Source organism: Lygodium microphyllum, chromosome 9 (assembly GCF_053477565.2).
Source record: "Lygodium microphyllum isolate KBCC chromosome 9, Lygodium_microphyllum_v1.1.10, whole genome shotgun sequence".
NCBI lineage: Eukaryota > Viridiplantae > Streptophyta > Polypodiopsida > Schizaeales > Lygodiaceae > Lygodium > Lygodium microphyllum.
Window position 1 is genome coordinate 157,818,253 of NC_141143.1, and position 26,649 is coordinate 157,844,901.

General features: G+C 40.4%; 1 protein-coding gene across 2 annotated transcripts; it reads left to right on the forward strand.

Moving 5' to 3' along the window:
- Positions 1–6,680: 6,680 nt before the first annotated feature.
- LOC148031784 (DEAD-box ATP-dependent RNA helicase 52B-like) lies at positions 6,681–25,510 on the forward strand. 2 transcript variants are annotated; one of them, XM_087685450.1, is made up of 7 exons: positions 6,681–7,018; positions 7,140–8,074; positions 8,247–8,330; positions 17,451–17,693; positions 24,237–24,419; positions 24,505–24,618; positions 24,723–25,510. In XM_087685450.1, the coding sequence occupies exons 2-7, from the start codon at positions 7,184–7,186 to the stop codon at positions 25,227–25,229; spliced, it is 2,022 nt and encodes a 673-aa protein (XP_087541576.1). In that variant the 5' UTR covers positions 6,681–7,018; positions 7,140–7,183; the 3' UTR covers positions 25,230–25,510. The 2 variants fall into 2 exon arrangements, with proteins under 2 accessions (XP_087541576.1, XP_087541575.1); XM_087685449.1 differs by having other exon boundaries at positions 6,681–8,074.
- Positions 25,511–26,649: the final 1,139 nt, after the last annotated feature.

Consider the following 26,649-nt stretch of genomic DNA (forward strand, 5'->3'; position numbering starts at 1 on the left):
AGGAGCTGGAGCAACAATTTGATGATGTCCATTTGGATTTCTCGAAATAGATTTCGAAACAATGCACGACACCTTTGTGTTGCCAGTCCATTGTGAACAGGTGCATGAACTCATTTGTTTTTTAATTGTATTACGACATGGTACATGTCACAATAGTTAAATCTCTCTTGTACGTGATTGCGAATATGTAATCTTCTATCTAAACCCTCGACAACCTCGATGGTGGTATGTTATACCTTCAGCTCCTCGAAGTGCGAGAGTATATAATCAAAGCGATGTTCCGAGCATAGATGAGGACAATATGCAAATAGAGGGGTTGATATTGCAAGGGGTGGAGGCCACTGAAAGCTTGGAGCATGTAGAGAAGCCAGCATCGGGTAACAATGATGGAAATACAGGAGTCCAAGAATTCTTTGAGAACGAGGTGGACTCATCCTTTTTTGGTGACATGTCTATCGACCTTCCAGTGTATGCCGAGTTGTGTCAAGAGATTGACATGGGACCATATGATACTTCATACTTGGAGCATCCACCTATTCAATTCGTTGACGAATCACTTATAAGGGTACATAAGATATGCATTTTAAGTAAGATCATTTTTTAAAGATTTATGTTACCGTGCTTTGTTGATTTAAATTGATTATGCTAACATCATTTTTTGTATGTGCAGGTGACCTTTGTGGATATTTAGATCACCAAGATGAGTCGAGGGATGAGCGATGAGGAGCTGCAGGAGATCTTCACACGCATGTCTCCAGATCAGATGGAGAGATTCAGAGACATGGCGGACCAGGAGCTATCTCGGACACTGTAAAGCTACTCTATTAGATCTACTTCAGGGTGATCTGATGCTTCAGTTTCGAGTAAACGAGGTTGACGCTCCAGACTTGGGCCAGACGGAGGGAGTGGTTTGTGCGCAGATCGGATGTTGTATGCTCGCGTAGTGAATGCCGGAAGGTCCCCAAGAACAAAAGAACTCTACTTTTTGCACAAAACTCAAGGTAAAAAGCATGCACGACATGAACAAGAGACCAATTGGGTGCAATCTCCCCCCATGCCTTATGTGAGCGCTCCACAAAGCATGTATTTTATGTATTAATCATCTTCAAGCTCAAATAATAGCCCAAATTACAAAATAGCACGCTTTTGGCTTTTGAATTTGCTTTAGCACAAAATAGAAATAAAGCTAATGGGCATACAAAATAATAAATAAATATCCAACGCTTCAATAAATAGGCGCAACAAAATATAGGCGCCATGCCTAAGGTATGCGCCCATCAAAATATAAGTGATAACTCGAATACACGCTATCGTCCAATGCTTTCCTCCGCCATTGCTGCTATCTCTACACGTCAACTGAAGCATTCACAATCGTTAGTAAAATAATACAATTAAACCGACAAAAGTGAATATCTAGCAGTCTTCAGCTACATAAATAAATCAATTGGTTAGAAATCAATCCTAACCTTAATTTATTACGAGTGTGCACTCTAAACTCATAAACATTTATTAATTTAATATGTATTTTGCGGAATCACCCTCTATGGAATCACCCATGTACACACTAAATTAACGAAACGCCCGAAAAGGATAGGCGTCCCCATCGACTTCTCGCACAAAGAATCCACTTTGTGCATGAGACTCGATCAACAAAGTTTACGGAATCCACCGTAAAACCTCACGGAATCCACCGTGAAATATGCCTCCTGGCATCAGTGGTTCAGGGGGATGCTGCAGAGATCCAGATGTAGTGAGCCCGCGGTCGGCTCGGGATACAGGTGCTACTCCTCGCTCTGGTGCCGGTTCCAAAGAGCGTGGCTCAGGTGGTTGCTGTGGAGGCACGGATGCGGTGTATCCGTCTCGTCATTCTGCTGGAGTTGCGTCACCTCCGGGATTTATCACACCTGTGGGGACATCTACTCCACTCACTTCGGCTTTTGCTTAGTCGTCCACAGGGAGGTGGCACCCCTATGGGTGCTACTTCGATAGATACTACCCCAGTCGATACACCAAATATATAGGGGTCTCCTGAATATGCCTAGGAGCGCGGTCGCAGGTGGGAGAGGACCCATCTTAAGCACACCCCATAGAGGTATGCCTACCTTGTAGACGATAGGTCATGAGCCATCATCATGAATGATGAGGGAAGGAGGGTGATGGCTCGTATGAGAGAGTTGTGCCAATAAGTTTTTCGGTATGACGTCTTGAATCATTGGAAGAACATACCGGAGGGGAGCAAGAACTACATAGTAGCATCCTTGCATGATGAGTCTTCGGTACCAGCTGTAGCAGATAGGTTTTCTAAGGGCTGGATGATGGAGTGCATGCGCGCATATATGTCACACAAACGATCGGAGGCACGCAAGGCACTCAAGAGTGGGGTTGCAAAGCCCAAGTGGCTAGATGCAGACGACTATTGTCGACTCAGGGAGGAGGCTACAGATTCTCTAGGACGTTGGAGACAGCAGCGCGAGGCGGCGAGGGCACGACTAGAGGCCGGAGTGGTCCATCATCATGGGAGTGGCGGCCACAGGACATATCTAGAGGACTTTGTAAGTTTTTCTTTTGTTTTGCTTGCTTATTTTTTTGCAATATCCTTTTTATTGACAATCGTGTTTCTAACAGTTGTATTTTGTTTTCTTTACAGCACTCCATTACAAATCACGATCCCACCGGCCTTGAGACTTGATATGCAAAGAGGCATGGTCTCACTGCATTGATCGACCGATTGTATGGACGCGGCGGCCCTGTAAGTCACTCATATTTCTTGTCCGTAGTTACCATGTTTAATTAGAATGCATTATTGTATGGTGGACTAATGTGTAGTTGTTTCTTTTTTTGTAGAGTCCGTTCGATGCTCCTTTGCGGCGGGACGAGGTTTCGGATGGCGATGATCTATAGCTCGCCCTTGGATCCCTGGAGAGCTCACACACCCTTCTTTTTTGGTCACGTGATCTGTGTAGACATTTTCTATATAGTAGTAGTATCTTGCCATGATTGTACTGGTCGCTTTCATTATGCAATCATGTATTTATTTCATGTATCAGTGTTATAATTTAAGTACACTTTGTTTTTATTTATATGAGCATTGTACACATTTGTGAAACTATTTTGTATGGTTCATCTACAAATTTTTTTCCCTATTACAGTCGCTATTAGTGTCGCAATTTTATTGCACACGTCGCTATATCAGCTGTGATACCGACACAAATAGCGACGCTGATAACGACGTTAATATCGACTGTTCTATTGCATCACCAATAACGACACTTTTTGTGACGATGGGGAAAATTTTATTTATTAACATTTTCGTCACTTTTAACATCGGTATAAGGCCTATATCTTGTAGTGTTATATACAGTCGCTCTAAGGGGCTCTTTTATTTGTCATAGAACAAATACATCCAAAAGGTCCTTTAGCAGTTTCATCTACATGATGTTAAGCCTATTGCTTGTCCTTTACCTTCTTATATGAAGGTTAGTCAGGCCAATTGTCCATAGTCTAATGAGCAAAAGGTTGAGATGGACAATATCCCTTAGCATTTGCTATGGGTAGTTTGATATATGCCATGATAGACAATCACCATGACATAGCATTTGCAGTGGAAGTTGTGGCATACTATATGGCTACACCTAGCAGATGGCATTAGGATGTCGTCAAGGGTATCATGAGGTACATAAAGGGCACATAAGCTATGTACATCTTTTATGGTGGCTAGGATACAAGAATCGTGGGATACACTAACTTTGATTATGTAGGACATATAGACAGTAGAAAGTCCACCTTTGCTTATGTCTTTATCTTTGTTGGAGGTGCAATTTCTTGAATGTCTAGGGTGTAGAGATGCATGGCCCTATCTACTACAAAGGCAGAGTATGTTGTATCCACTGAGACTTGCAAGGAGACTCTCTGGTTAGATCATCTGGTGGCTAACCTTGGTAGTACTTAATGAGATCTGTACACTGCGTTTGGATTCTATGAGTATTATTTAGTTGACCAAGAATCTGGTCTTCCATGAGAAGATGAAGCATATTGAGGTGCATTACCACTTTATTCGAGAGGTCATCGAGGATGAGTCTATCGAGCTTGTCAAGATCTCAATTGATAAAATCTTGTAGCCAATTAGAAGGGGGTGAATGTACTTTCTTGGATGCCCAATTGCATGGGTTAGAGGGTCTATGCCCAAAAGGCGAGGTGGCACATTTGGAGGGTGGACCTAGGCCCTTTAGGTGTTTTTTTGCATAGGGAAAAGTCTTTGGGGTCTTTGGGGCATGTGGCATAGATCAAAGTTTGTGATCTCACAAGCACTAATTCATTATCTTTTGGCCTCCTAATAGGCAACTATTTGTAAAAATAAATATTGGGTGTTATAGGTGCTTGATTAGAGTCTACAAAATTCAAACTTTGTTAAAGCCGTGCTTACGATTTTGAATACGAACTTGGCGTCTACACAACTCCCATAGTTGGAAGAAATACACTCATTTAAATTGTGAAGGGAAAGGACTTAGGATTTGCATTTCTAAGGTAGATAAAAATTCCTATTTAGTGAAGTTGCACTTTGAATTTCAATTTGAACTTCGGTTTTTAAAATTCTAAGTGTAGATAACACATTTAACAAACAATGGCAATTTTTCAATAATATCTCATTGCATAAAGGGACTACGACAACTCAAGCGAGTGATTACCCCATGAGGGGGAATAAAATGATCAGATAAGTACCCCATGAGTACTCATAATTTGAATGTTGACAATAAAATGACCTTTAAAGGTCTTTGTCACTGTCCTCATTTTTAATTGTTGATGGTGATGTCCTTAAATTTTGCATTACGATATTGTCACCAACAAGCTCAATCATTTCCAAGAATCTAACAAATTTTTTATGCTATTGCAACATAACCAAAAATAAAATGGTAACATTTTGGACTAACTTAAAGTAGTGGAATTAAATAAAGTTGGCAAAATAATTGCAAGGTAAGAGAATATTTGTAAAATGCACTTACAAGGAGACAATGCTCAAGATCCATATTAGGGCTTCTCTCTATGGTGTCAAATTATAGGGTGCTTGTGACATTTCTATTCATTTGCAACATAACCAAATGAACAACACATTAACAACATATATTCAAATATATGAAGACTGATTGACAAATATTACAACTTATGGCATCCTCCTCTTTTCTTTACTCATTAAGTTAGTAGAAAGACCACTTGGTAAAAAGATAATTAGTAGAGCCATGTATCACGAACATGGGTGATTGTGTACTAGAATGTGAAGGCTTGTTGCTCAATGTTTGTGATGTCAGAGGATGAAGAAGCAAAGCTGTCAATTGCACATCCTACTATATCCTTGAGGAAAATATGCAATGATGCACATAAGCTAGCACAGCACTTGCATATACAACAAAATCTCCTTCAATAATTGTTAGTATTCCTACTTATTTGATCTTCCATAGAGATGTGTGCTCCTTTTGGTAAATTAGGATATAAGCTAAATAATACCTTGTGATAACAATCATCGTAGGCAAATCTAATGTTTCTTAAACCCTAGAAACCTTGTCATAATCCAACTATCTTTATTTGGTGCTTACTGTGATACAGCCTTGAAACATAGAAAACATCCTGTTTATTTAGCATCAAACAAAAGCATCAATGGTAGATGCAACACACACAATTATATGCCATTAGCCAAACCTCATTGGAAACAACATAATCTAAACTCTCTCCAAGTATGTGTGACTCAAGTATATTGCATACTTCAAATATTCAATACATCCTAGCTTTTGCTTATCAATGCTCCACATAGATGTTTGACTCTTACTTCAAATCATCAATTTTCTCAATCTTAGCATCAACTAAGGTCTCACCATTCCTCAGCTTAAGAAGGACAATGAAACCGCATAGCCTAGCTCAATACTAGGCCCTTTAGCTAAATGTGCTACATGTATGCATCCCACATTCTTTCATGTTTGAAATCCATCACATGTGCTCGAATTTGCATTGTACATGCCATGTTGAGATATGGTTGCATCCATACGAGTCATGACTTCCAGTAGTTTTGGAAAACCTTTACATTAGGAAACAAAACCCTAACTTTATCATTTACGTATCAACTTTCTCCTCCAATTTCTCTCATAGCTTAACATTAGTAGTTTGCTCATTCACGAAACATCATTGATGAACGAAATTTGCCTAGCTATCCAATAGGCATGTAGCCCAAGTGGTTTGAGTGCATGGGTGTGTACATGGGTATGTGAGTTCAAACCTTCAATACATCCTCGACACATTCTTCCAATTTCAAGCCTTCTCCAAAAAAGAAAAAGAAAAGGAAAAGGAAGCTTGATTCAATACTAGGCCCTTTACAAATGTGCAAACATTCTTTACCCATGAGCACCCAAATTTCCTGAATTTTGCTATGTACACATGCGATGTTGAGATTGTGGCATCCTTATGACTCCCAATAGTTTTGGAGAACCTACACGTTAGGGAACAAAACCCTAATTATGGTATTCGCGTATGTACTTTGTCCTTGGGAAATGTCTACATTAGGAAACAAAACCCTAATTTTGTCATTCACGTATGTACTTTTCTCCTCCAACTTCTCTTTAGAAAAATCGAGAGAGAGAGAGAGAAAGAGAGAGAGAGACGCAAGTCCAGAACTTTTGACCCGAGCGAAGGTCGGACGGGGCCGAAGGAAGAAGAGCATAAAATAAGAACAGGCTCAGAGTGTTTGGGCTCTTTTACTTTGTAAATTGTAGGTCTAGGAAGCTCTCATCAGGAGGGACACATGCGCTGCATACAACGCCCGAAACCCAAGCAAAACCAAAACAAGAGAGATTTTTTGCGAGCTTGAGAAGAGAGTCGTTGTCTGTGAGAAGAAGAAGAAGAAGAAGAAGAAGGAGGAGGAGGAGGAGAAGGGCGCGGCCTCATGATTGCGAGCTCGGTTGTCTGTTTGGGGAGGTGAGAAGAAACAAGAAACAGTACATCATCAGTCTTCTGGGGTATCGTCTTCACATAACAGGTAGAGCCTCTTAGGTCTTCCCGCTCTCTCTGCCTGTGAATTTTTTTGTGTTCTTGCGTTTTCGAGGGAACATCCTCGGGATCAATGGTGCTTGCGAGCTTCTGAGCAAGGAGATTGATAGATCTGCTCACACGAAAGAAGGAAGGAGGGGTTTTTCTGCGAAGCATGCCATCATCGTGGTCAGATAAAGTGGCAGCTGATCATGTAGCTGCCAACACCAATAGCAACAGCCCCATTGCTAACAACAGCAACAGCGGAAATCCTTCTGGTGGTCATCGTCCTGTGTCTGGCCCTGCCCGCTCCTCATACGTCCCGCCTCATCTTAGAAGGGCCCAAGGAACTGCCCCTGGTCCGCAGCTTGATCCAAGGCCTGCTGAGGTATTGCCCGTGACTGCTGCAGCTCCGCCAGTGACAGGCTCACGCCCAGGAGGGGCATGGGGTGGAGGTGGTGGCAGAGATTTTCATGGAGGTGCAGGCCGTAGCCCTGGTGCTGGTGCCGGTGCTGGTGCTGGTGGGTGGGGAGGTAGTAGCAGCAGTGGTGGCAGTGCTACACCAGCTGCTTGGGGGAATCGGAACAATAGCGGTAGTGGAGGCTGGTCTGGAAGATCTGGTTGGGGTGGAGGTTATAAGGACCGTGAGGCAAACCCATTTGCCAATGAAGATGGAGTCGAAGAGCAACTTTTTGAGCAGGAGAATACTGGTATCAATTTTGATGCGTATGAAGACATACCGGTAGAAACCAGTGGGGAGAATGTTCCTCCGCCAGTGAACACATTTGCAGAGATAGATTTGGGACAGGCGTTAAATGAAAACATTCGGAGGTGCAAGTATGTAAAACCTACTCCTGTGCAAAGACATGCAATACCCATATCCATGGCTGGAAGGGACTTGATGGCATGTGCACAGACTGGGTCTGGTAAAACAGCAGCATTTTGCTTTCCCATCATAGCTGGCATTTTGAGAGGTCCTCCTCCAAGTGCTAGGCCTCCTCGTGGAATTCGGAAAGCTTACCCTCTTGCCCTCATACTTTCTCCAACTCGAGAGCTCTCAGTACAGGTATAGCAATTTTTTTTTTCTGGTCTATATTTTCAACGTTTTTGTTTTGCATTGCAAAGTTTGATTCATTGTAAAGCTCATGTTTGTGGAATGTAAGATGAGTAGTCTTTTTGCTCTTCACTTCTGCTTACCCAAGCGTTTTCTTAAAGCTTACTGTATCTACATGAATCAGATTCATGACGAGGCAAAGAAGTTTGCATTTCATACTGGCCTAAGAGTTGTTGTTGCGTATGGGGGTGCTCCAATCACTCAGCAGGTGAAAATTGTATTTATGCCAATATGTGATCTATTGAAAAACATGCGTGGTTTCGGTTGAAGACTCACTCTTTTGTTTGGTGTAATAGTATTCGCTCTAATCATGTGGAAGACAAATGCTAGGATCCTGTATTTTCCTTGATTGTTCATATTCTTTTTGAATTGAATTTCTCTGTGTTCTAATAAATCCTCATGCATAAACACATCAAGGCCAGTGGTTCATGCAGTTTGATAGTTCTTGAAATGTTCTCAATGCTGTATTTTATCTTCTAAAGTTCAATTATTGCAATGTGAAACATGCTTTTATTTCTTTCTCTCTCTTTACAGCAGTAAAGCTGTAGTTTGTGTTTAGGACCCACAGAATCTCACTTGTTAGAACAAACCTTTCATTCTTGTGGACTGGCCAGGTTTCTTGCTTCTGTTTGTTTACATGCCCGAGCTTTTTCTTGATGTAAAGAAAACCCAGGCTTTGACTTCAATTTATGAGTTTTATTATGACTTGTGTCTAACAACAGTTGGTGCTGCCCTGTCTAACCCAGTCTTTGGATATTTTGTCATTGCAATTCTAACAGGGTTTTCAATGTTGTGGCCCAAAACTGACATAGGCAACTTGAAAGCTAGGAGATTCTTGATATTTGTTGTTTCAGCTGGTTTCCAAGTTGTTTTTACCTGGTTTTCTGTCTCTTTTTCTCATTCTTTATGTCTAAGATTTTTTTTTGTGCGCTGTGTTGGAATAGTAGGGTTAGGCTTTGTCACTCCTTCCTAAGTTAGAAAGGCATAGAAGGGCTAGATATTCATCAGATGGCCTGTGTACAAGGTGGTTAAACATCTGGTAGCTGGCTTGAGAACGTTAGGGCTGGGCAGGTGTTGTGTGTTTAGCACAAGCTCGCGTGTAAGTTACACTTGACTTTCTTGTGATGTGATCCCACTACACTGCAGGTTGTTTGGCATGGGTAATTAGAACTGATGTTTTCATGCTTCGTATTGTGGATGGTACAACTCATTGATGGCGTCGTGAAGGGTTTATTGAATTTGTAGGCAATTATAAGGCATCATTTTTATGGTGTTTGTTTGAGTATAGATTGACAGTTGGGGTGGCTAGTGGTTTCAAATCTATGGTTGCATTGTGCCCTTGTTTATAGTTTTCTTTTACAAGGTGGTTTTGTGAGAGGTTGCCTTAATGATTTGGTCGGTTTACGAAGTGTAAGTACCTTCTTACTACACTTGTTATTACTGAATGAAAGATGGCGAAGAGTGTATAAGATCAGGTAATCATTGCAGTGATTAGCCATGGAACATGCAAGAAGAGAGTATTACAAGGGAAAAGAACATTCCCACTAAGGTTTTAGTGCGCTGCACACTTGGGCAAATGGAGCTTGAATTGAGACTGAACAACAAAGCTGAGGAGTTGGGAATTTTGAGTTATAGAGCTGCTCAGTGGAGATGAATTTTAAGGAAGCAGGAGGTTAATGGTGTTAGAAACTAGGTCTAATGGGGCATCTCCACATGGGGGAGCTGGAACTGATGTAGACATGGTGACATGCACATTTCTGTGCATGCTGCAGGCAGGAACTGCTTCAACTTTGAGGCAGCCAGCAGATGATGTGCTTAGTCTTGCATGCTTAGTAGGTCCTTTGGCAAATCTTGGGGAGAAGTGCAACTATGCAGGGTTTGTGTTTTTCTGGTCCTAGTGCTGGATGCCTGTTGCAGTAGTGCCATCTAAAGCACTGCTGTTGACCACTTAAAGCATTGCTGTTGACCATTTAAAGCACTGCTGTTGATGGCTGAAGCCTGATCAGCATGGTCTCTTTTGCTGTTATCATGTGTCATCTCTACTTCACCCACCTCCATTCATTTTAGGTTGAAGCATGTTCTAGTGGGCATCATGCACTTCTTTAGACACACTTGCTACATGATCAGATGGAGCTTCCTAAAGGTAGTGGTGATTTTGCTTCTTTGCTGGTTTTTACGTTTTTGGAGTCTTGTAAGCAAAATCAGTGCTTGCTTTTTTGCAGTGTGTGACTGTTGACACTTCTTGTTGTTATGCAATATCCATAGTTGTTCAGAGATTATCACAAGGAGTGTAGTTGTTTGGAATGGACAATTGTGGTGTTGCCATGTTAGAGATTGAGCTGATGAGTGGCAATGCTGGTCTGACTGGTAAGGCCCTTCAATTTCTTTGTGTGGCTTCTTCTTCCAAGCTCAATGTTCTATTTGTTGAGGTGCTGTGGAGGCACAAGGGTGGTCATTGTATGCTCCTTTGATCCCTCTTTCTCATGTGTGTTGGTCATTTTGGCAGTGGCCGACTTGTTTTTGAATCCAAGTTGGCTGATGGTATAGCCTACTTGCATTTTGTATTGAAAATGATGGATAATACTTGATTTGCGTGTTGTGTAGATAAAATGTTCCTCAATTGGACCTTGTTCTTATTATAAGTTACTCTTTATATATTTTTATGGAGCTTGCTTTCTTAGCTTGATGCACCCAAATTGTTCTCATAGGTTGTGACATACGGTACACCCAAACACTAAAAGGTGTGTTCAAAATGTACGTATGCTCACATAGAGGGAGAATATCCCTAACGACTGTTGTAATGCAAATCTGCTGACCACTTTTAGTCCCTAATTAAGACACTTGGTGGTTATATTACACTCTTATGTTGATGAGGAGTCATTTGTGGTGTAGAAAGTAGTGAAATTTGTGATTGCTTAGAGAATCAAAATATCTTACCACTTGAGAGCCAAGAAAGAGAAATAGACTCGATGATATTAAAATGAACTCTAATTTTGTTACTAAAACCTCTTGGCGTGGTGTTGGTTGCACCAATAGTGAAGGATTTGACACTGTAGCATGTAGTTGACAAGTGTAAAAGCTATATTGTACCAGAATAGGGCAAAAGGAACAAAGGTGCAATGTGATACTTCATCAGATTGAAAGTTTGCACCTTGTTCCTTTTAATTAGCCTTTATCAACCAACGAGATTTGACTAAGAAGCAACTAATTAGGTGTCGAGAAAGTTGATCTCAACTATTTGGGGTCTACTCTCTTGTTTGAGACATAGTAACATGGAAGGGAAACGGAGATGGGGCCGGGGACGAGGGACGGCTAAAAGCAAGGAACGGGGACGGGGGGTGGGACGCGGGAGGGAACAACATACATAAATAGCATTTGAAAATGTATGCATGTGATGTGGTGGATGGATGTGTGGGCATAGTAATAGGGGATGCCCATTTTGTAGCAGTCCCATCCCCATTTTAGAGTCCCCCTCATGGTAACAGGGGGATGATGATTTATTATTCTTGCCCCCGTGGGCCCGTCCCTATTCCCATCCCTATCCCCAAAATCGGTCCCATGTTACTGTGTGTGTGTGGGTGAATGTATACTACCAAAGAACACACAAAAAAACCACCCCCTAAAAGACACCCACTCCACAAAAAAAAGAAAAAAGTTCCCTAATAGGGGACGTGACAAAGGGATGGCCGGGACGGGGGGACGACTGTTGGGGACGGGACAGGGGACATCCTTGTCCCATTTTGGCGTCTCCATTCAGCCCATTCGTTCGGGACGTCGTTTTTGCGTTACAGGGCCTTGAGACGGTTGTTCCGTGTTACTATGGTTTGAGAAGCTCGAGCTTGGAGACAACCATTCTTTTTTTTCTTTGCCGGAGAAATTGTAGTTGTTAGCCATGGAACATGAGTTGGTAGCATGTATGGAGTGAGGATTGCAGTCAATTTGGCATAGGAAATCCATTGGGGAACTCTAATTCTCCATTTACAGCAAGGTATGCTATTTTTTTTGATCTAAATTTCATAATGAAATCAGATAGTAAACAGAAACTAAACTAACTCGCACATCTAAAATAATTAGACTCATTGAATAGGAGAGATACAATGTTCTTGCATAATAGATGACACATGCCCAAAGGGTGACGCTACTTTCAATATTTCTTCATGATTATTCAAAGTTTACACAAATAACAAGTATCTTGCTGTCATAAACCAACACTCTCTCAATGCTAGTGATTCCCTTGTGTATTGCTCTTGAGCCAGCCCAGGCTTGTCTTCAGTATGGTGTCCTTAGTTGCTTTTACCAATTTTTGACTAAATATGCAAGAAATCTTTATGCGGAAAATGTGGTTATGCACTCTCTAACGAGTGTAATACATATAAATAAATACATGTTGCTCTTAGTCCAATTGACTTGGAAAAGTGACATTGGAGGTGAAAATTTTCCCCCAGACTACTTTGCATTGCAAACACTGTATAATATATGCAAATCTTAGTCTCTAATTGATCCGATTTTCTTTACAAAGTGTAGCCTTGTTCGGGTGTCAATTTGAGTGCTTTGCTGTAACCTTTGCGCACCCAATCCTCTATCAAATAAAGTAAATTTAGACCCGTACTTTAGACTTTCACTATCCCGACAACAAACCAACATTCAATTCATGCCTCCAGGCAAATGGCAATTGATTTGATTCCTGCCATATGCATTTCATTAGGACTTGCCATGCATGATCCAAATAGTACAAATGACTCTCTCTCTTAGGGCTTTTATGCAATACAAGTGACCCACATGGGCTCATTGACCATGTCACCTTTGATAATCACCTTTAAAGCATTTAAATATGCAAAAGAGCACTTTAGTTTGCTGAAGCCTAAAATACCGGCTAACATTTGAGCTCAATTTTATGAAGCATTTACTTTGACAACAATCTTGCATTGTCACTATGCAATCCCACACTATTTCCTCTTAGAAAAAGAGTGATTTCTTGTGATGAAACTTTGAGAATCACTTTCTTAATGACAAAGTTATCTAGAAAGTGCTCAAGGCTTAAGATCTCAAAGGACAAGAGAGGATCTTAGCTTCTTATGCTGTAGTAACTTGTTTTGACAAATTTAGATAAAAAATAACTGCATACATTGTCGTAAATGGAGAATTAGAGCTATCCAATGGATTTCCTATACCTATCTCCAAAGAGGAGGACTAGTTACTATCTTTGTGCCATACATTATGTCAACTTGTGTTTTGTAGTCGAACCTACAATTCTTTATCAAAGAAGAGAAAAATGGTTCTCTCTAAACTTCAGCTTCTCGAACAAGAGAGAGAGAGATCCCAAATAGCCAATATTAGCTTTCTATAGATGAGTAACCAACAGCTTCTAAAAGAAATATTGTTTTTGATTAAGGGCTATTTAGTGCTTGGATCACTAATGATAAACGAGTTGCTCATCGGTCCAAACTTAAACTCAAGGCCTATTATATAACTCAAGTGAAGTGCATACTAGGTGAAAGTTGCAATGTACTCAATGCTAAGGTGGAAGTTTGGATCTAGTGAAAATTTCACATTGCATCTTATTCCTTGTACCACATAACATGTACAGTTCTCCATTGCATGTTGCGGTATCAAATCCTTCAATGCCAATGCAATGGTCACATTGTGCCGATGCTAGGGGTATTAGAATTAGAGTTCATTTTAATCAAATCATTTAGGGCATTTCTCATTTTGGTGACAACATCTTATTCATGGGAGACTAGCGGCGGAAGGTAGTCTAATAGGAGTTGTTTCCTTGTAGGATATCCTAAGAGAGTTTTGCCTTTTAGCTTTGGTTTCCAAACGTTTATTGCAATGGAAAAAATGAAAATCTTGAAAAGTACCTTTTATAGATGTGCAGGGAAAGTATACGTTCACACAAGCAAACTGAAAGAAATGATTTTGATAAAAAAATGTTTATTAAATAAGAGCTTTGGATGGCTTAAGGCAACTAAAGAGTATCACACATTTTTTAAGTTGTTTATTTTCAAGTCCATCTTACTTTTTCGCGGTTGAAGTTTGTTTGTTTAAAGAGGGTGTTAGAAGCAAGTGTTTGGTTGCATCTTAAAATAAGGAGCAAGTATCCTTAACTTCCCTAGGCCTTATGGGGTTGTAGTCATTACACTTATTACCCAATTTGTTTAAAATGGAATTCTCTCCAACATCTCCAAAAGAAATTGCATTCAACTTATATTTCTTATCAAAGAAGCCCAACTGCTCGATAGAAGAAGATTGAAAGAGCTTTATGAGGCACATTTTGTCATGAATACATTGACTCCCTTTAACTTGATGAGGCCTTGGTGCTGCTTGATGTGGCTAATCCTTTTGTGTGTCAAGGATTTACAGTTTACTTAGTGCTATAGGTAATGACCTCTATTTAGGTCTTATCTGTAACCTCAATGTAAGGCTCATCTCCAACTTCAAGGAGTGGCACACTCGCGAGTTTTGCCCGTCTTTTAACTTTATTAGAAATAAGTGTTGATTGTAATGTGGTGTGGTCATCGTCCCTTTTGTGCATTAGAAATTTGTCATAAACTACAACCTTTTATTTGTTTTATGTGGTTGCAAGATGGAATGGTCAAGGGAGTGTGTGGGAGGTGAGACACATGCGCAATCATATGCAGATTGTGGTAACATGAATATGGCTTCTAGATCGAGGGCAACAAGTTAACGTTTTGGTGCAAAATGTTTTTTTAAAATTTGATGGCATGGCACAGATATTGAATCACTGTGGTCTGTTGCTTTAATTGATGGAAAAGTGACGAGCAACAAAAAGAGTGTCAGCTATAAATTGGCTTGTTTGCATGAATTCCAAGGTGTGGACAAAAATGGGCTAATGGCAACCAAGGGATCATCATGATGTTCATCTTGGTGGTGACCTAAGAGATAATCATGGTGTTCATCTTGGTGGTGTTCATTGGCTTAGTTGAGAGATTCTTATAAAAAAGAACACACTGTTGGTCCAAGACTGACATACCCACATGCTATATGAGTAATTGGAGGTCGGTATTGAAGGGAAGAATCATGATCTCAAAATGAGCATGTTATCCATTGAATAGATATCTTGGTTTGTAAGGAACTGGGCATTTCACTGTGATGAGCATTGCAGTGTTCTCCTTCTGTTTGTATCGATTAGGAGGAGCAAGACCATGTCCATTTGTGTGTTGGAGTGTGTGCGAGATTGAGGTGAGTTGAAGTGTTTGTGGTTTAATTGAGATGAACACCATTTGAAGCAGATTGAGATGAATTGAAGAGTTGTCTTGAAAAAGTCAACTATGCATCTTCGTGGATTTGAAGTGCTGGTCAAAGCTTGGGTTCTCAAATCTGAATCTTGCCCAAATGTCTATTTAGCTGTTGTAATAAAGATTTGAGGATTCCTTCCCCCTTTCTTGGGCTCTCTTATCTTCTATTGATTCGTGCATTAGAATTGTGAGTATACATTGATTGATTCTTGGTGTAGGAGGGCATCGGTGCAATGTCAGCATCTTTACTTCGGCTTTCATCATCCAAAAGGATGGTGACCATCTCCTTATATTCCCTCTCTTGAGCCACCTTGAGAGCTATCACTGTTTCATTGAACTGTGCTTCTTTCATCAACTGTTAAGAAGTGCAATGTTTTTATCGTTGTCATCCAGACGATTATTGAGATTGTTCAATTGTCAGTTAAGGAGACTTAAATGATCAAGACGAGGCTTAAGAGTCTCCAAAGGATTGTAGGAGATACTAAACAAGTGCATCTTCACAAATAGTTTGGAATTATTAATCTCTCCCCGAAAAGTGACTTGAAGACCATCCCATACCACTTTTACCGTTTTTGTGAGATCAAGGTGATGAAGATTATCAAAGAGGCCGAGCCCAATGATAGTGAGCACAGTTTTGTGTGTGCGTGTGCTTGTTGCAGTCAATCAAGATGGTCCTAGTTTAGAGTCCTCCCATTGAGGGTTGATGTGTTCTGGTCTCTTTGAGAAATGGATTTTGCCTGGTTCTTCTGATTTTAAGTTTAAGACAAAATATTGTTCTTGGAATGTGTCGATTTGTGGTGCTCTCCTTTCTGAGCTACACAAATTGTTTAGTTGTTGCCATCTAGGACAGGTGCTTCATTGGTAATTATTGTGAGACCTTGTAGGTGACTGCTCTTGTCCACATTTATTGCATTGTTCTTCATGCCAGCCCATTTGGATTCAAGGTGATCACAACAAAGTCAAATGGCATGCGAACATGTATACTGGCTTGTCTTGTCCTGTGGAGTTCACTTGTTGCTTGACAGACCTTTGTTATCTGCAAATTGCATCCCCCTCTCAATCAGTGCAAGTTTGTGCTCACCAAGGAAGAAAGACGTCCATGAGGAATTGTTTTTTGGTCTTAACAGTCTCTAAATCTGCTTTTGGGTTTCAACAACTATCTTCTTGTAAAACTGCACTAGCAGTCCTTTGATGTGAGGTAGGCCATCAAAGGTAGAGCTTTCACATTGAAAGGTAGGCTGTATAAGCTGTTTTTATGAGATTAAAGGCAGCAAGTTTCTTATCTCTAGTTGAGGTCTGCAGGATCTGCTTTTGTCTGTCACCAAATAAATTACTTGTCGTTCAATTGGAGTCTACTTCTGTGCCTGAAACTCAACAGCAAGATCTGTTGTTTCTATGAAGGCATCAAGTTTCTTATTGCCAGTTTAAGGTCTGTAGGATCTTTTTGTAGCTCAGCAAGGAAGAAACACGTCCATGTAGAATTGTTTGTTGGTCTTAACAGTCTCTAAGTTTGTTCTTTTGGTTTCAAGGACGTCTTCCTTTAAAACTGGACCAATAGTCTTTTGATTTAAGGCAGGCCAGGCCATCAAAGGTAGAGCTTTTACATTGAAAGATAGGCTTTATAAGGTGTTTTTATGAGATTAAAAGCAGTAAGTTTCTTATCTCCAGTTGAGGTCTGTAGGGTCTGCTTTTGTCTGTCACCAAATAAATTACTTGTTCTACTGGAGTCTAGTACTGTGCCTGAAATTCAACAGCCAGATCTGTTGTTTCTATAAAGGCAATCAGTTTTTTATTTCCAGTCAAGGTCTGTCGGATCAGCTTTTGTCTGTCAGCAAATGAATTTCTTGTTCTTCAACTGGATTCTACTACTGTGCCTGACATCAAACAGCCAGATCTGTTGTTGCTATACAGTCATCAACAGTGGCAGGGTGTTTCATTATATTTGAGAATAATTCTGTCTACTAGAAGTTAGGTATTTGTTTGCCGTTCTTTGACAATAGTATTCCATTGTCTGTGAACATGCTTGTGATATTTGGGCCACTGAAAATGCAAATTGTTGGATTTATCAGCTGCGGGAGATGGAGAGAGGGGTTGACATCCTCGTGGCTACTCCAGGACGTTTGTCAGATCTTTTGGAGAGGGCCAGGGTATCCCTTTCTCAAGTTCGCTATTTGGCCTTGGATGAAGCTGATCGAATGCTTGATATGGGCTTTGAACCCCAAATACGTAAGATTGTAGAGCAGATGGATATGCCCAGAGTAGGCGAAAGGCAAACAATGCTGTTCAGCGCAACCTTTCCTAGAGAGATACAGGTACATGACACTCACTTGGTTAAAAAGACATGTTATAGCAGTTCATCAGATTGCAACTCCTTGAGATGTTAGTTTGCATATGAACTAGATATAAGCTATTGAGAGAAATTGGTTCTGGCCTTTGGAAAAAATTTGAGTGCAGTTTCATGTTTGATTTTTGTTATATGTTGCAATGATGGGTCTTTTATGGAATTCAGGTTAGATTTCCTTTGACATCTACAAGCCAGTGAGTCACCTATGGCCAGGGCTTTTGTTCTCTTTTGGTTCCTTGAATGGTGGACATTAGCTTTTCCCTTCATGACATATATGAACAGCGCCTCCTTGTAGAAGAGTGTTTATAAGTGCTCTTTGATGTTTGTGGATGCTCCATTCTTTGCAAGACCAGCATTGAATTCTGCCAGTTCCCTGAAGTGTCTGAGGCAGAGGTGTCACATTCTGGTGACTTTTTGGTTGCATTTTCTGCTTGTTGTAGTTCAACCCTGTGCTGGAGGATTCTTTCCTTGATCCTTGGATCCTGACAGTTTTCCTTTCAAACTTGCTACGTTTTTTCCTCAGTATTCTTTTAAGCTGGTCATGTGGATCTCATTGTGAGATTGTTTTTGACTTCTTTGTTGAGCTAAAATATGCATTACTTACTGATTAGCCTCTTAGACAGCCCCAAAACACACTAAAAGTGCTCTTTTAGAGTAAAACCCTAAAACGGGGAGCGGTTCGAGAGAGTTCAGTGAAAACCCTAATTTTTGGGACGCCCTTCCACATCTATAAATAGACAGGCTGCCCTCATTCAGCCATCATCCTTGTTTGCAGGTTACACCAGCCCACACACCCTCTGCTGCTGTTGGCGCCCATTTTCCAGCCTGCAGTCCCCCTCCATCTGCTGTCCAGCCATCATCGACTGTAGCCACATTATCTTCAACTTGTCCATTGTTGTAGGCGACAGCTCTCAGCTGTTGGTGACTGCTCCAGACTGTCCCAGATTGCTGTTCATCATCTCCAGGATCAGCCAGCCTGCGTTTTCAGCATTGCAAGCCCTGACACTCTCAGGCACTGTTTCAGCCTGCTGTTTACAGCAGACCGTGCACAATTTCCAGCCTCCAGACTGTTGCGTTTACCAGTTTCTAGCCTCCAAACTGTTGCGTTTTGGTGACCAGCATGCTGCCATTCACTATTCAGCACTTCTACACTCGGACTAGTGGTCATAGACTTGGGATCCGTCTTTGGTGGATGTTACACTCCGACATTGCTCTGCCTTTGAGCACATTGTACACTCTTACATTCTTTTACAATATTCATTCACTTCAGAGTTGTGTTCTCTTTCTCCCTTCTATTTGTGTTTGAGTTTTTGTATTTGAGTTTAAGTTTTGTGTTTAGGGTTTGAGTTTTGCCCTTTGTGTCTATGTCTCTCTCTTTGTGTTTTTGTCATGGTCGTACACTATGTGTCCTCAGTGCGAACCCTAGCAGTTTCCTTCACATTCTCTACCTATGAAAATGCCAAGGTTTAGAGTCTCTGTTTTGACCACTTTGGGTCGATGTATGGCCATCTATGGTGCTAAGATGCCTGCAAAATCTTTGCATTTTGTTTTGCTTCATCTCTTCCATATGATTAGGCGCACCCCATTTGTTTAGGAATGTCAAACATGTTGGAAATGACATTGTTGCCACGTAGTGGTATGACTAGTGGCAAGCTTTTTAATTGCAGCTTAACCTTCTCTGCATTGCTCAATGTGTCTTTTTGCAGTAGCTCATTCTTTTCCTCCACTTGTCTGTCAAAGTTGTCCAACAAGGATGGAATAAGGTATGCCTTTTGGGAATTGAGGGGAACCTTCAAGTGCCACTTCGAAGAAAGTTGGGTGTCAGCTTTGAGCATTTTTTTGTTTGTCTCGTCTAATGATTGGGTGCATGTTATTTCACGATTATCACATACTGACCATTGCTAGCCTCTTCAAGCTTGTGTGATTGACTTCTTAGTCTTTGCTGTTTTTTCCTTTGAATCCCAATTAACATACTTAAAATCCCTACTCTTATCACACAGCAAAGCATCTGTTATACGTCCTATCTTAATGAGCTGAGACATATTGCTTATAGTTATCTTCATGAAAAAATCTCTAATTTGTTAAGGCAAACCACAGCAGTACTGCTCAATCTGCTTGTAGAGAGGCATGGTTTGATAAGAAGTAATTGCAAATAAGACTTTCCATAACTTCTTATCGTACTCTTCCAAAGTGGCACATTGTTGAGGCATTAAATTTGTGTCAGGCAGTCATGACATACACTTCAAAAGTGCTTGTCAACCAAGCTAAAGCAAACGCTTGCTTAACCCAAGTGGATGGTGCTCTACCTTGCATCAAAAGAGACGTCCACCATTGCAAGGCATTACCCTAAGAAAAGTTGCGAGCTTTTGCAAATTTGATGCTTAGTGATATTACCCTATAGTAAGCTGTATCTAGCTGTTGAATAAAAGGCAAAGCTTTCAGCTTATCTTGAATACCATTGAAAGTATCAAACTTTACTGTGTTGCTCCCATTTGTAAAATCTTTTGCTTTGCCCTTTGTGGCCAAATTATCATAAACAAATGGCTGCAAAAGTGGTGCATTTGTTGCAATATCACTCTAAAATTGTAAATATAACTTTGCCACTAAGGTCTAAGAAGCCCCTATTGGATTTGCACATTGATTAATGATTTAACCTCTTGCTCTTTGACTTTTGAATCCTTGCCATTGATGGACTTGCCCATGTCCTGTACAACTTATGCCATGTCTTGATCATTTGAAGAGCTAGGAGCTAATTGCATGCTAATCTTGATCCTGCAAAAACACATCCTTGTGACAAAGATGGTTGTGATGAGCTGCAAGATGATCTTTGTGTCAAAAGTAGGTGTAGCGATGGAAGTGTACAACGTTGTCGTAATAGACAGCACAACTTGAGATAAGAGAACACACAATAAAAACAAAAGAACACTGCAAAGGAGAACTCAGAGATATGCTCGAGAAATGCAATCCATATACCAAACACAAGACAATAGCATACAATAGTGAGTCATTGGCTGTGCGGGCATTGGCACCAACTTTCTCCCTCTAGCAAGACTTACACTAAGAATTTGCAAGTGATGAATGACCTTAGGAGGAGCGAGCCCCAAATAAATAGGCATAAAATAATGTCATAAAAAGATCATTTTGACCAATATTATGCACCAGTTGGTGAGCAATAAGTGGTCGAAACCATTAGAAAAATGATAACAAAAAATGCCTAAAATATCTATAGTACTATCCCACAATTGTACATGACCAGACTTACCCATGAGTTGACTAAATTGCTAACACTTTGTTTATAGGGAGAAATAGCTTTAATACAATAGGTATATATATTTTAAAATGGGGAAAGATAGCTCAAGTACAAAGGAGGAACAAGTGGAGAAACACTTGGAAGCTTCAATGACAATTGTCTTGATACTCATCTCCTCTTCAAGGCTTTCTTTGGCTGAAAATCCGAGGCTTTCTAAAATATAAGGATTTTGCCTAAATTTAGGGACCCCGATATAGGTATCATATGAAAGCTCACTTTGAATATTTATAGAAATAGTATAAGAACTCTATGCAAAGATAATTTTAGCAATAAATGGCCAAAACCATTAGAAAGATGATAATAAAAAATGCCTAAAATATATATAGTACCATCCCACAATTGTACATGACCAGACTCACCCATGAGTTGACTAAACTGCTAACACTTTGTTTACAGGGAGAAATAGCTTAAATACAATAGATATATATTTTTTAAAATAGGGAAAGATAGCTCAAGTACAAAGGGGAAACAAGTGGAGAGACACTTGGAAGCTTCAATGACAATTGTCTTGATACTCGTCTCCTCTTCAAGGCTCCTCTCCTCTTCAAGGCAAGTGGAGAGACACTTGGAAGCTTCAATGACAATTGTCTTGATACTCGTCTCCTCTTCAAGGCTCGTCTCCTCTTCAAGGCTTTCTTTGGCTGAAAATCCGAGGCTTCCTAAAATAAAGGAATTTCCCTTAAATTTAGGGACCCCAATATAGGTATCATATGAAAGCTCGCTTTGAATATTTACAAAAATAGTATGAGAATTCTATGCAAAGATAATTTTAGCAATAAATGGCCAAAACCATCAGAAAAATGATAATAAAAAATGCCTAAAATATCTATAGTACCATCCCACAATTGTACATGACTAGACTCACCCATGAGTTGACTAAACTGCTAACACTTTGTTTACAGGGAGAAATGGCTTGAATACAATAGGTATATATTTTTTAAAATAGGGAAAGATAGCTCAAGTACAAAGGGGGAACAAGTGGAGAGACACTTGGAAGCTTCAATGACAATTGTCTTGATACTCATCTCCTCTTCATTGCTTTCTTTGGCTGAAAATTCGAGACTTCCTTAAATATAGGGATTTTACTTAAATGTAGGGACCCCAATATAGGTATCATATGAAAGCTCGCTTCGAATATTTATAGAAATAGAATGAGAACTCTATGCAATATGAGAATTCTATGCAAAGATAATTTTAGCATATACATGAACATTGTGACAATTTTAGCATATACACGAACATTGCACAAACTTTTCATGATCATACCATGTTTTCGATATTCAGTGTTGGTTTTGGAAGATCTAGCTCACCCTCTAAGGCCTTAATTGAGTTATACAGGTATATGCACTATTTTTATTCTAACCCTCTATGTGGGTCCACTCATTAGTGGCCCACTCCAATTTCACAATAAGACAAGCTAAAGCAATTTGAAATGCAAATCCTAGCAAAAGGATACACATTTTTTATTTTGTCGAGGTGTGACAGCTTGAGCAACAAGTCATGCTGAAGTTTACTTAAGCAAGAGCCAATTGCAGGTTTATTTGATATTGTAATTGACCAAGTTCTGCAAGTGTCAAGACATATTTGAGTGGAGGACCAGTGTAGGTCTAGAGCTGGTATGATCTATATTTGATAGATTGAGAGCTCTAGTGCTTGCAATGAATAGAATGAGCAGTGTTGGAAGTGCATTCATACAAGTTAGGACCGAGTTTCACAAAACCCACCGACAAACCCCCCCCCCCCCCAAAAACCCTTTTTTTTGGTGGGGTATACTGTTCTCATTTTTTGGTTTAGGTTGTCTAAGCATGCTCAAACGGACTCCCTACTGTTTTATCTTAAGATGCGAGATGTGTACTGTTCTTGTTTTTGGGTTTAGGTTGTTTAAGCATGCTTAAGTGGACACCCTACTGTTTTGAGATGCGAGATGTAGCAAGCTGAAGTTTACTCAAGCTAGAGCCATTCGCAGGTTTATTTGAGTAGAGGCCTAACATAAGTAATAATCAAGCAAACTGCTGAAGTTTATTGCAATTGACCAATTTGTGAAAGTGTCAGACATATTTGAGTGAAGGACCAGTCTAGGTCTAGAGATGGTACGATCTATATTTGATAGATATGAAATTCAGAGCGCTGGTGTGTGCAATGAATAGAATGATCAGTGTTGGAAAGTTGCAAGATGTAGCACTTGCATTCATATAAACTAGGGCTGAGTTTAAAAAAAAAGAGGTGGGTGTACTGTTCTTGTTTTTTTGTTTAGGGTTTAAGCATGCTCAAGTGGAATACCCTAATGTTTTAAGATGCATGGTATGATCTATATTTGATAGATATGAAATTCAGAGCGCTGGTGTGTGCAATGAATAGACTGAGCAGTGTTGGAAAGTTGCAAGATGTAGCACTTGCATTCATACAAACTAGGACTGAGTTAAAAAAAAAAAAGAGGTGGGTGTACTGTTCTTGTTTTTTTTGTTTAGGTTTTAAGTATGCTTAAGTGGATACCCGAATGTTTTAGGATGCAAGATGTAGCAAGCTGAAGTTTACTTAAGCAAGAGCCAATCACAGGTTTATTTGAGTAAATGCCTAACATCAGTAATAATCAAGCAAATTGCTCAAGTTTACTGCAATTGACCAAGTTGTTAAAGTGTCAAACATGTTTGAGTGAAGGACCAGTCTAGGTCTAGAGCTGGTACGATCTATATTTGATAGATATGAAATTTGGAGCGCTAGTGCGTGCAATGAATAGAATGAGCAGTGTTGGAAAGTTGCAAGATGTAGCACTTGCATTCATACAAATTAGGACTGAGTTTTTTAAAAAAAGGTGGGTGTACTGTCCTTGGTTTTTTGTTTAGGGTTTAAGCATGCTCAATTGGACACCCTAATGTTTAAGATGCAAGATGTAGCATTTGCATTCATGCAAAGTAGGTCCGAATTTTTAATTTTAGAATATTTTTTGGGTTGGGGGTGGTTTTTGTGTACCATACCTGAGTTTTTGGTTAGGGAGTTTAAGCAATGATCAAGTGGAACCTTAATGTTTAGTGCTTCCTGGTAACAATGGGGCATGCCAGAAGGGGGGGAGTCACAAGTTTTCATGGATGTGCAACATCCTGAGGCTGGTAGGAGTTGTTCTGGGAATTTGAGTTTTGGCAGTTGGGAGGGAGGGAGGGAGTAAGGGAGTGCCATATGTCTTTCTGAATGTGCAATGTGCAGAGGCTAGCAGCGGATTTTCTTGGAAATTATATATTTTTGGCTGTTGGGAGAGTTGGTTCAAGCACTGATCTTATCATGCAAAAGGTAGAATATGTTCCGGATCATGAGAAACGCAGCATGCTCATGGACTTGATTCATGCGCAGAGTGCCAATGGCATCCAAGGGGTCCAAGGAAACGTAAAGGTCTGGCTATAAAGTTTCAGAGCTGCAGCACTCCACACTTTTTGATTTTGACCTCTTGAGCTCTAATGTTTGGTGTGTAATACAGCAACCTTTGACTCTCGTGTTCGTTGAAACAAAGAGAGGGGCTGACTCTTTGGAGGATTGGCTTTGTCGAATGGGATTTCCAGCCACCACAATTCATGGTGATCGCACACAACAGGTACCCAGATATGCTTTATGTTTAAGCATAATTAGTTGAACAAGAGATTTGACTCATGATGATCTTGAACTTCGTTATTAATATTACGTTTGTTTCCTCTACAGGAGCGTGAGCATGCGCTGCGGTCCTTCCGTACGGGTGTTACTCCAATCCTGGTTGCTACTGATGTTGCAGCTCGTGGTCTGGATATTCCACATGTTGCACATGTAATCAATTTTGATCTTCCCAATGATATTGATGATTATGTTCACCGCATAGGTCGAACAGGTCGAGCTGGCAAGTCAGGTCTAGCAACTGCTTTTTTTAATGAGAATAACATGTCATTGGCAAAGCCATTAGCTGACTTGATGCATGAGGCAAGCCAAACCGTTCCAGACTGGCTACAAAATTTTGCTGCTAGAGCTAGCTATGGAGGCAGTGGTGGAAGGAATCGTCGGTCTGGAGGTTCAAGGTTTGGGGGACGTGACTACCGCAGGGAAGGAGGCAGAGGAGGTGGTGGTGGTGGTGGCTATGGTGGTGGTGGTTACGGTGGTGGTGGTGGATATGGTGGTTATGGAGGTGGCTCAATGGGTTACAATAGCTACTCTGGTGGTGTCAGTGCATGGGATTGAGACCTCAGGATATTTGAAAGGGTACAAGAACAAGCACAGTGGCTGCTGAGGATTTCTGTTGTACCTTCATTCATGTGTAGCTGTCTGCCTTTTTGACTCAATAAAGCTCACGAGGTTGAGAGTTTACAAATTTTGCCGATTTACAGCCACACCCATGTAATTTTCAAACTGGGGAACACAGTATCGGGGCAGACATTTAGCAGGTCAGATGCAGGGTGGTGTTGATAAGAACCAGTTAAAACATATTTCTGAATGAGAAGTAACAATTTAGCTTGCGCAAAGGTCCATTGCAAAATGTCTTGTCATGTTTTGCATGCCACACAGCATACAACCAGATTTTACTAAAATATAGGGTAATGCCATCGTTTTAAAAGCTGCGTAACCAGATGGGAAGCTGAGAGTCAGTCAGGTGTCTTTTCAGGATATTGGAGTGTCATAATTTCTCTTACATTCTAAGATGATTTCATTGCGTTCTAATTTTGATGGTAAAACAGAAAAGTTTGCTGCCATATTATGGAGCAGTGGTTTTTTAACTGTGGAGCAGTGATCTCATTCCAATGCTGTTTGTACAAGGGTCTCTGATGATTTTTATTTTAGCAAAGTTCAAGTAGACTAAACAGCTTCAGTATGCATCACAAAGATGTAATGGATTCTGACTTTTATACTCGCATCTTGGCAAGTGCTAGAAACAGGCTAACAGGCTAGACATGGGTAAGAGTGCCTCTATGAGTTGCAATAGTCTTCTGACACTCATTTGTTAGTTTTTGTACCTGGTTCTTTCAGCCGTGTGGAAGTGTCATGATTCTTTTGCCAATGTGTACTGTCCCAGTAGTGTGTGTTTATCGAGTGTTGATGGATATGATGCATGCATCACACAGGTTTTTATTCTGATCAAGTTCCCAGGATCAGCACCTTGGCCGAAAGCAGTGTGATCTATTCTAAGAAACGTGGAACACTGCTGGTTTTCTGGAGTTCTTAATCATGTTGGAGAAACTCACTGAATACTTACATTATCTATAGGAGGATTCAAAATTAGATTAAAGTTACTTGGTTCATATGGTTGTAAGAACTTTTCCAGCTGTAAAGCTGCCACGTCTTGGTGAAAGCAAAGCTATAATGTTCTAATGTCCAGATAATCGTTAGTTAGGCTCTCTTTTAAAATGTTCAAATGTTCACTCTTCTGATCGTGATGAAGAAGAGGACAAACTTTCAGTGTAATGGCTGACTTCTGCTTGCTGTGAGTTATGGTCACATTTCCTAACATTATGCTAGACTGGAATGTATGCCATCCACTCATCAGTCCTCTTGTTGGGTTTGAATTCGACTCCCAACACTGAAGATGTTAGTGTCTTAGTCTTCATGTCTCAAGTATCCAAAGTTGAAAGAGTTGAATTTAAATGAATGGTCAGTTCTGCTCATA

Coding starts and splice junctions, on each gene's coding strand:
- LOC148031784 (XM_087685449.1), top strand. CDS start 7,184: ATGCCATCATCGTGGTCAGATAAAGTGGCAGCTGATCATGTAGCTGCC. Junction 8,331..17,450: donor GTGCTCCAATCACTCAGCAG/GTGAAAATTGTA, acceptor TGGATTTATCAG/CTGCGGGAGATGGAGAGAGG. Junction 24,619..24,722: donor ATGGTGATCGCACACAACAG/GTACCCAGATAT, acceptor TTTCCTCTACAG/GAGCGTGAGCATGCGCTGCG.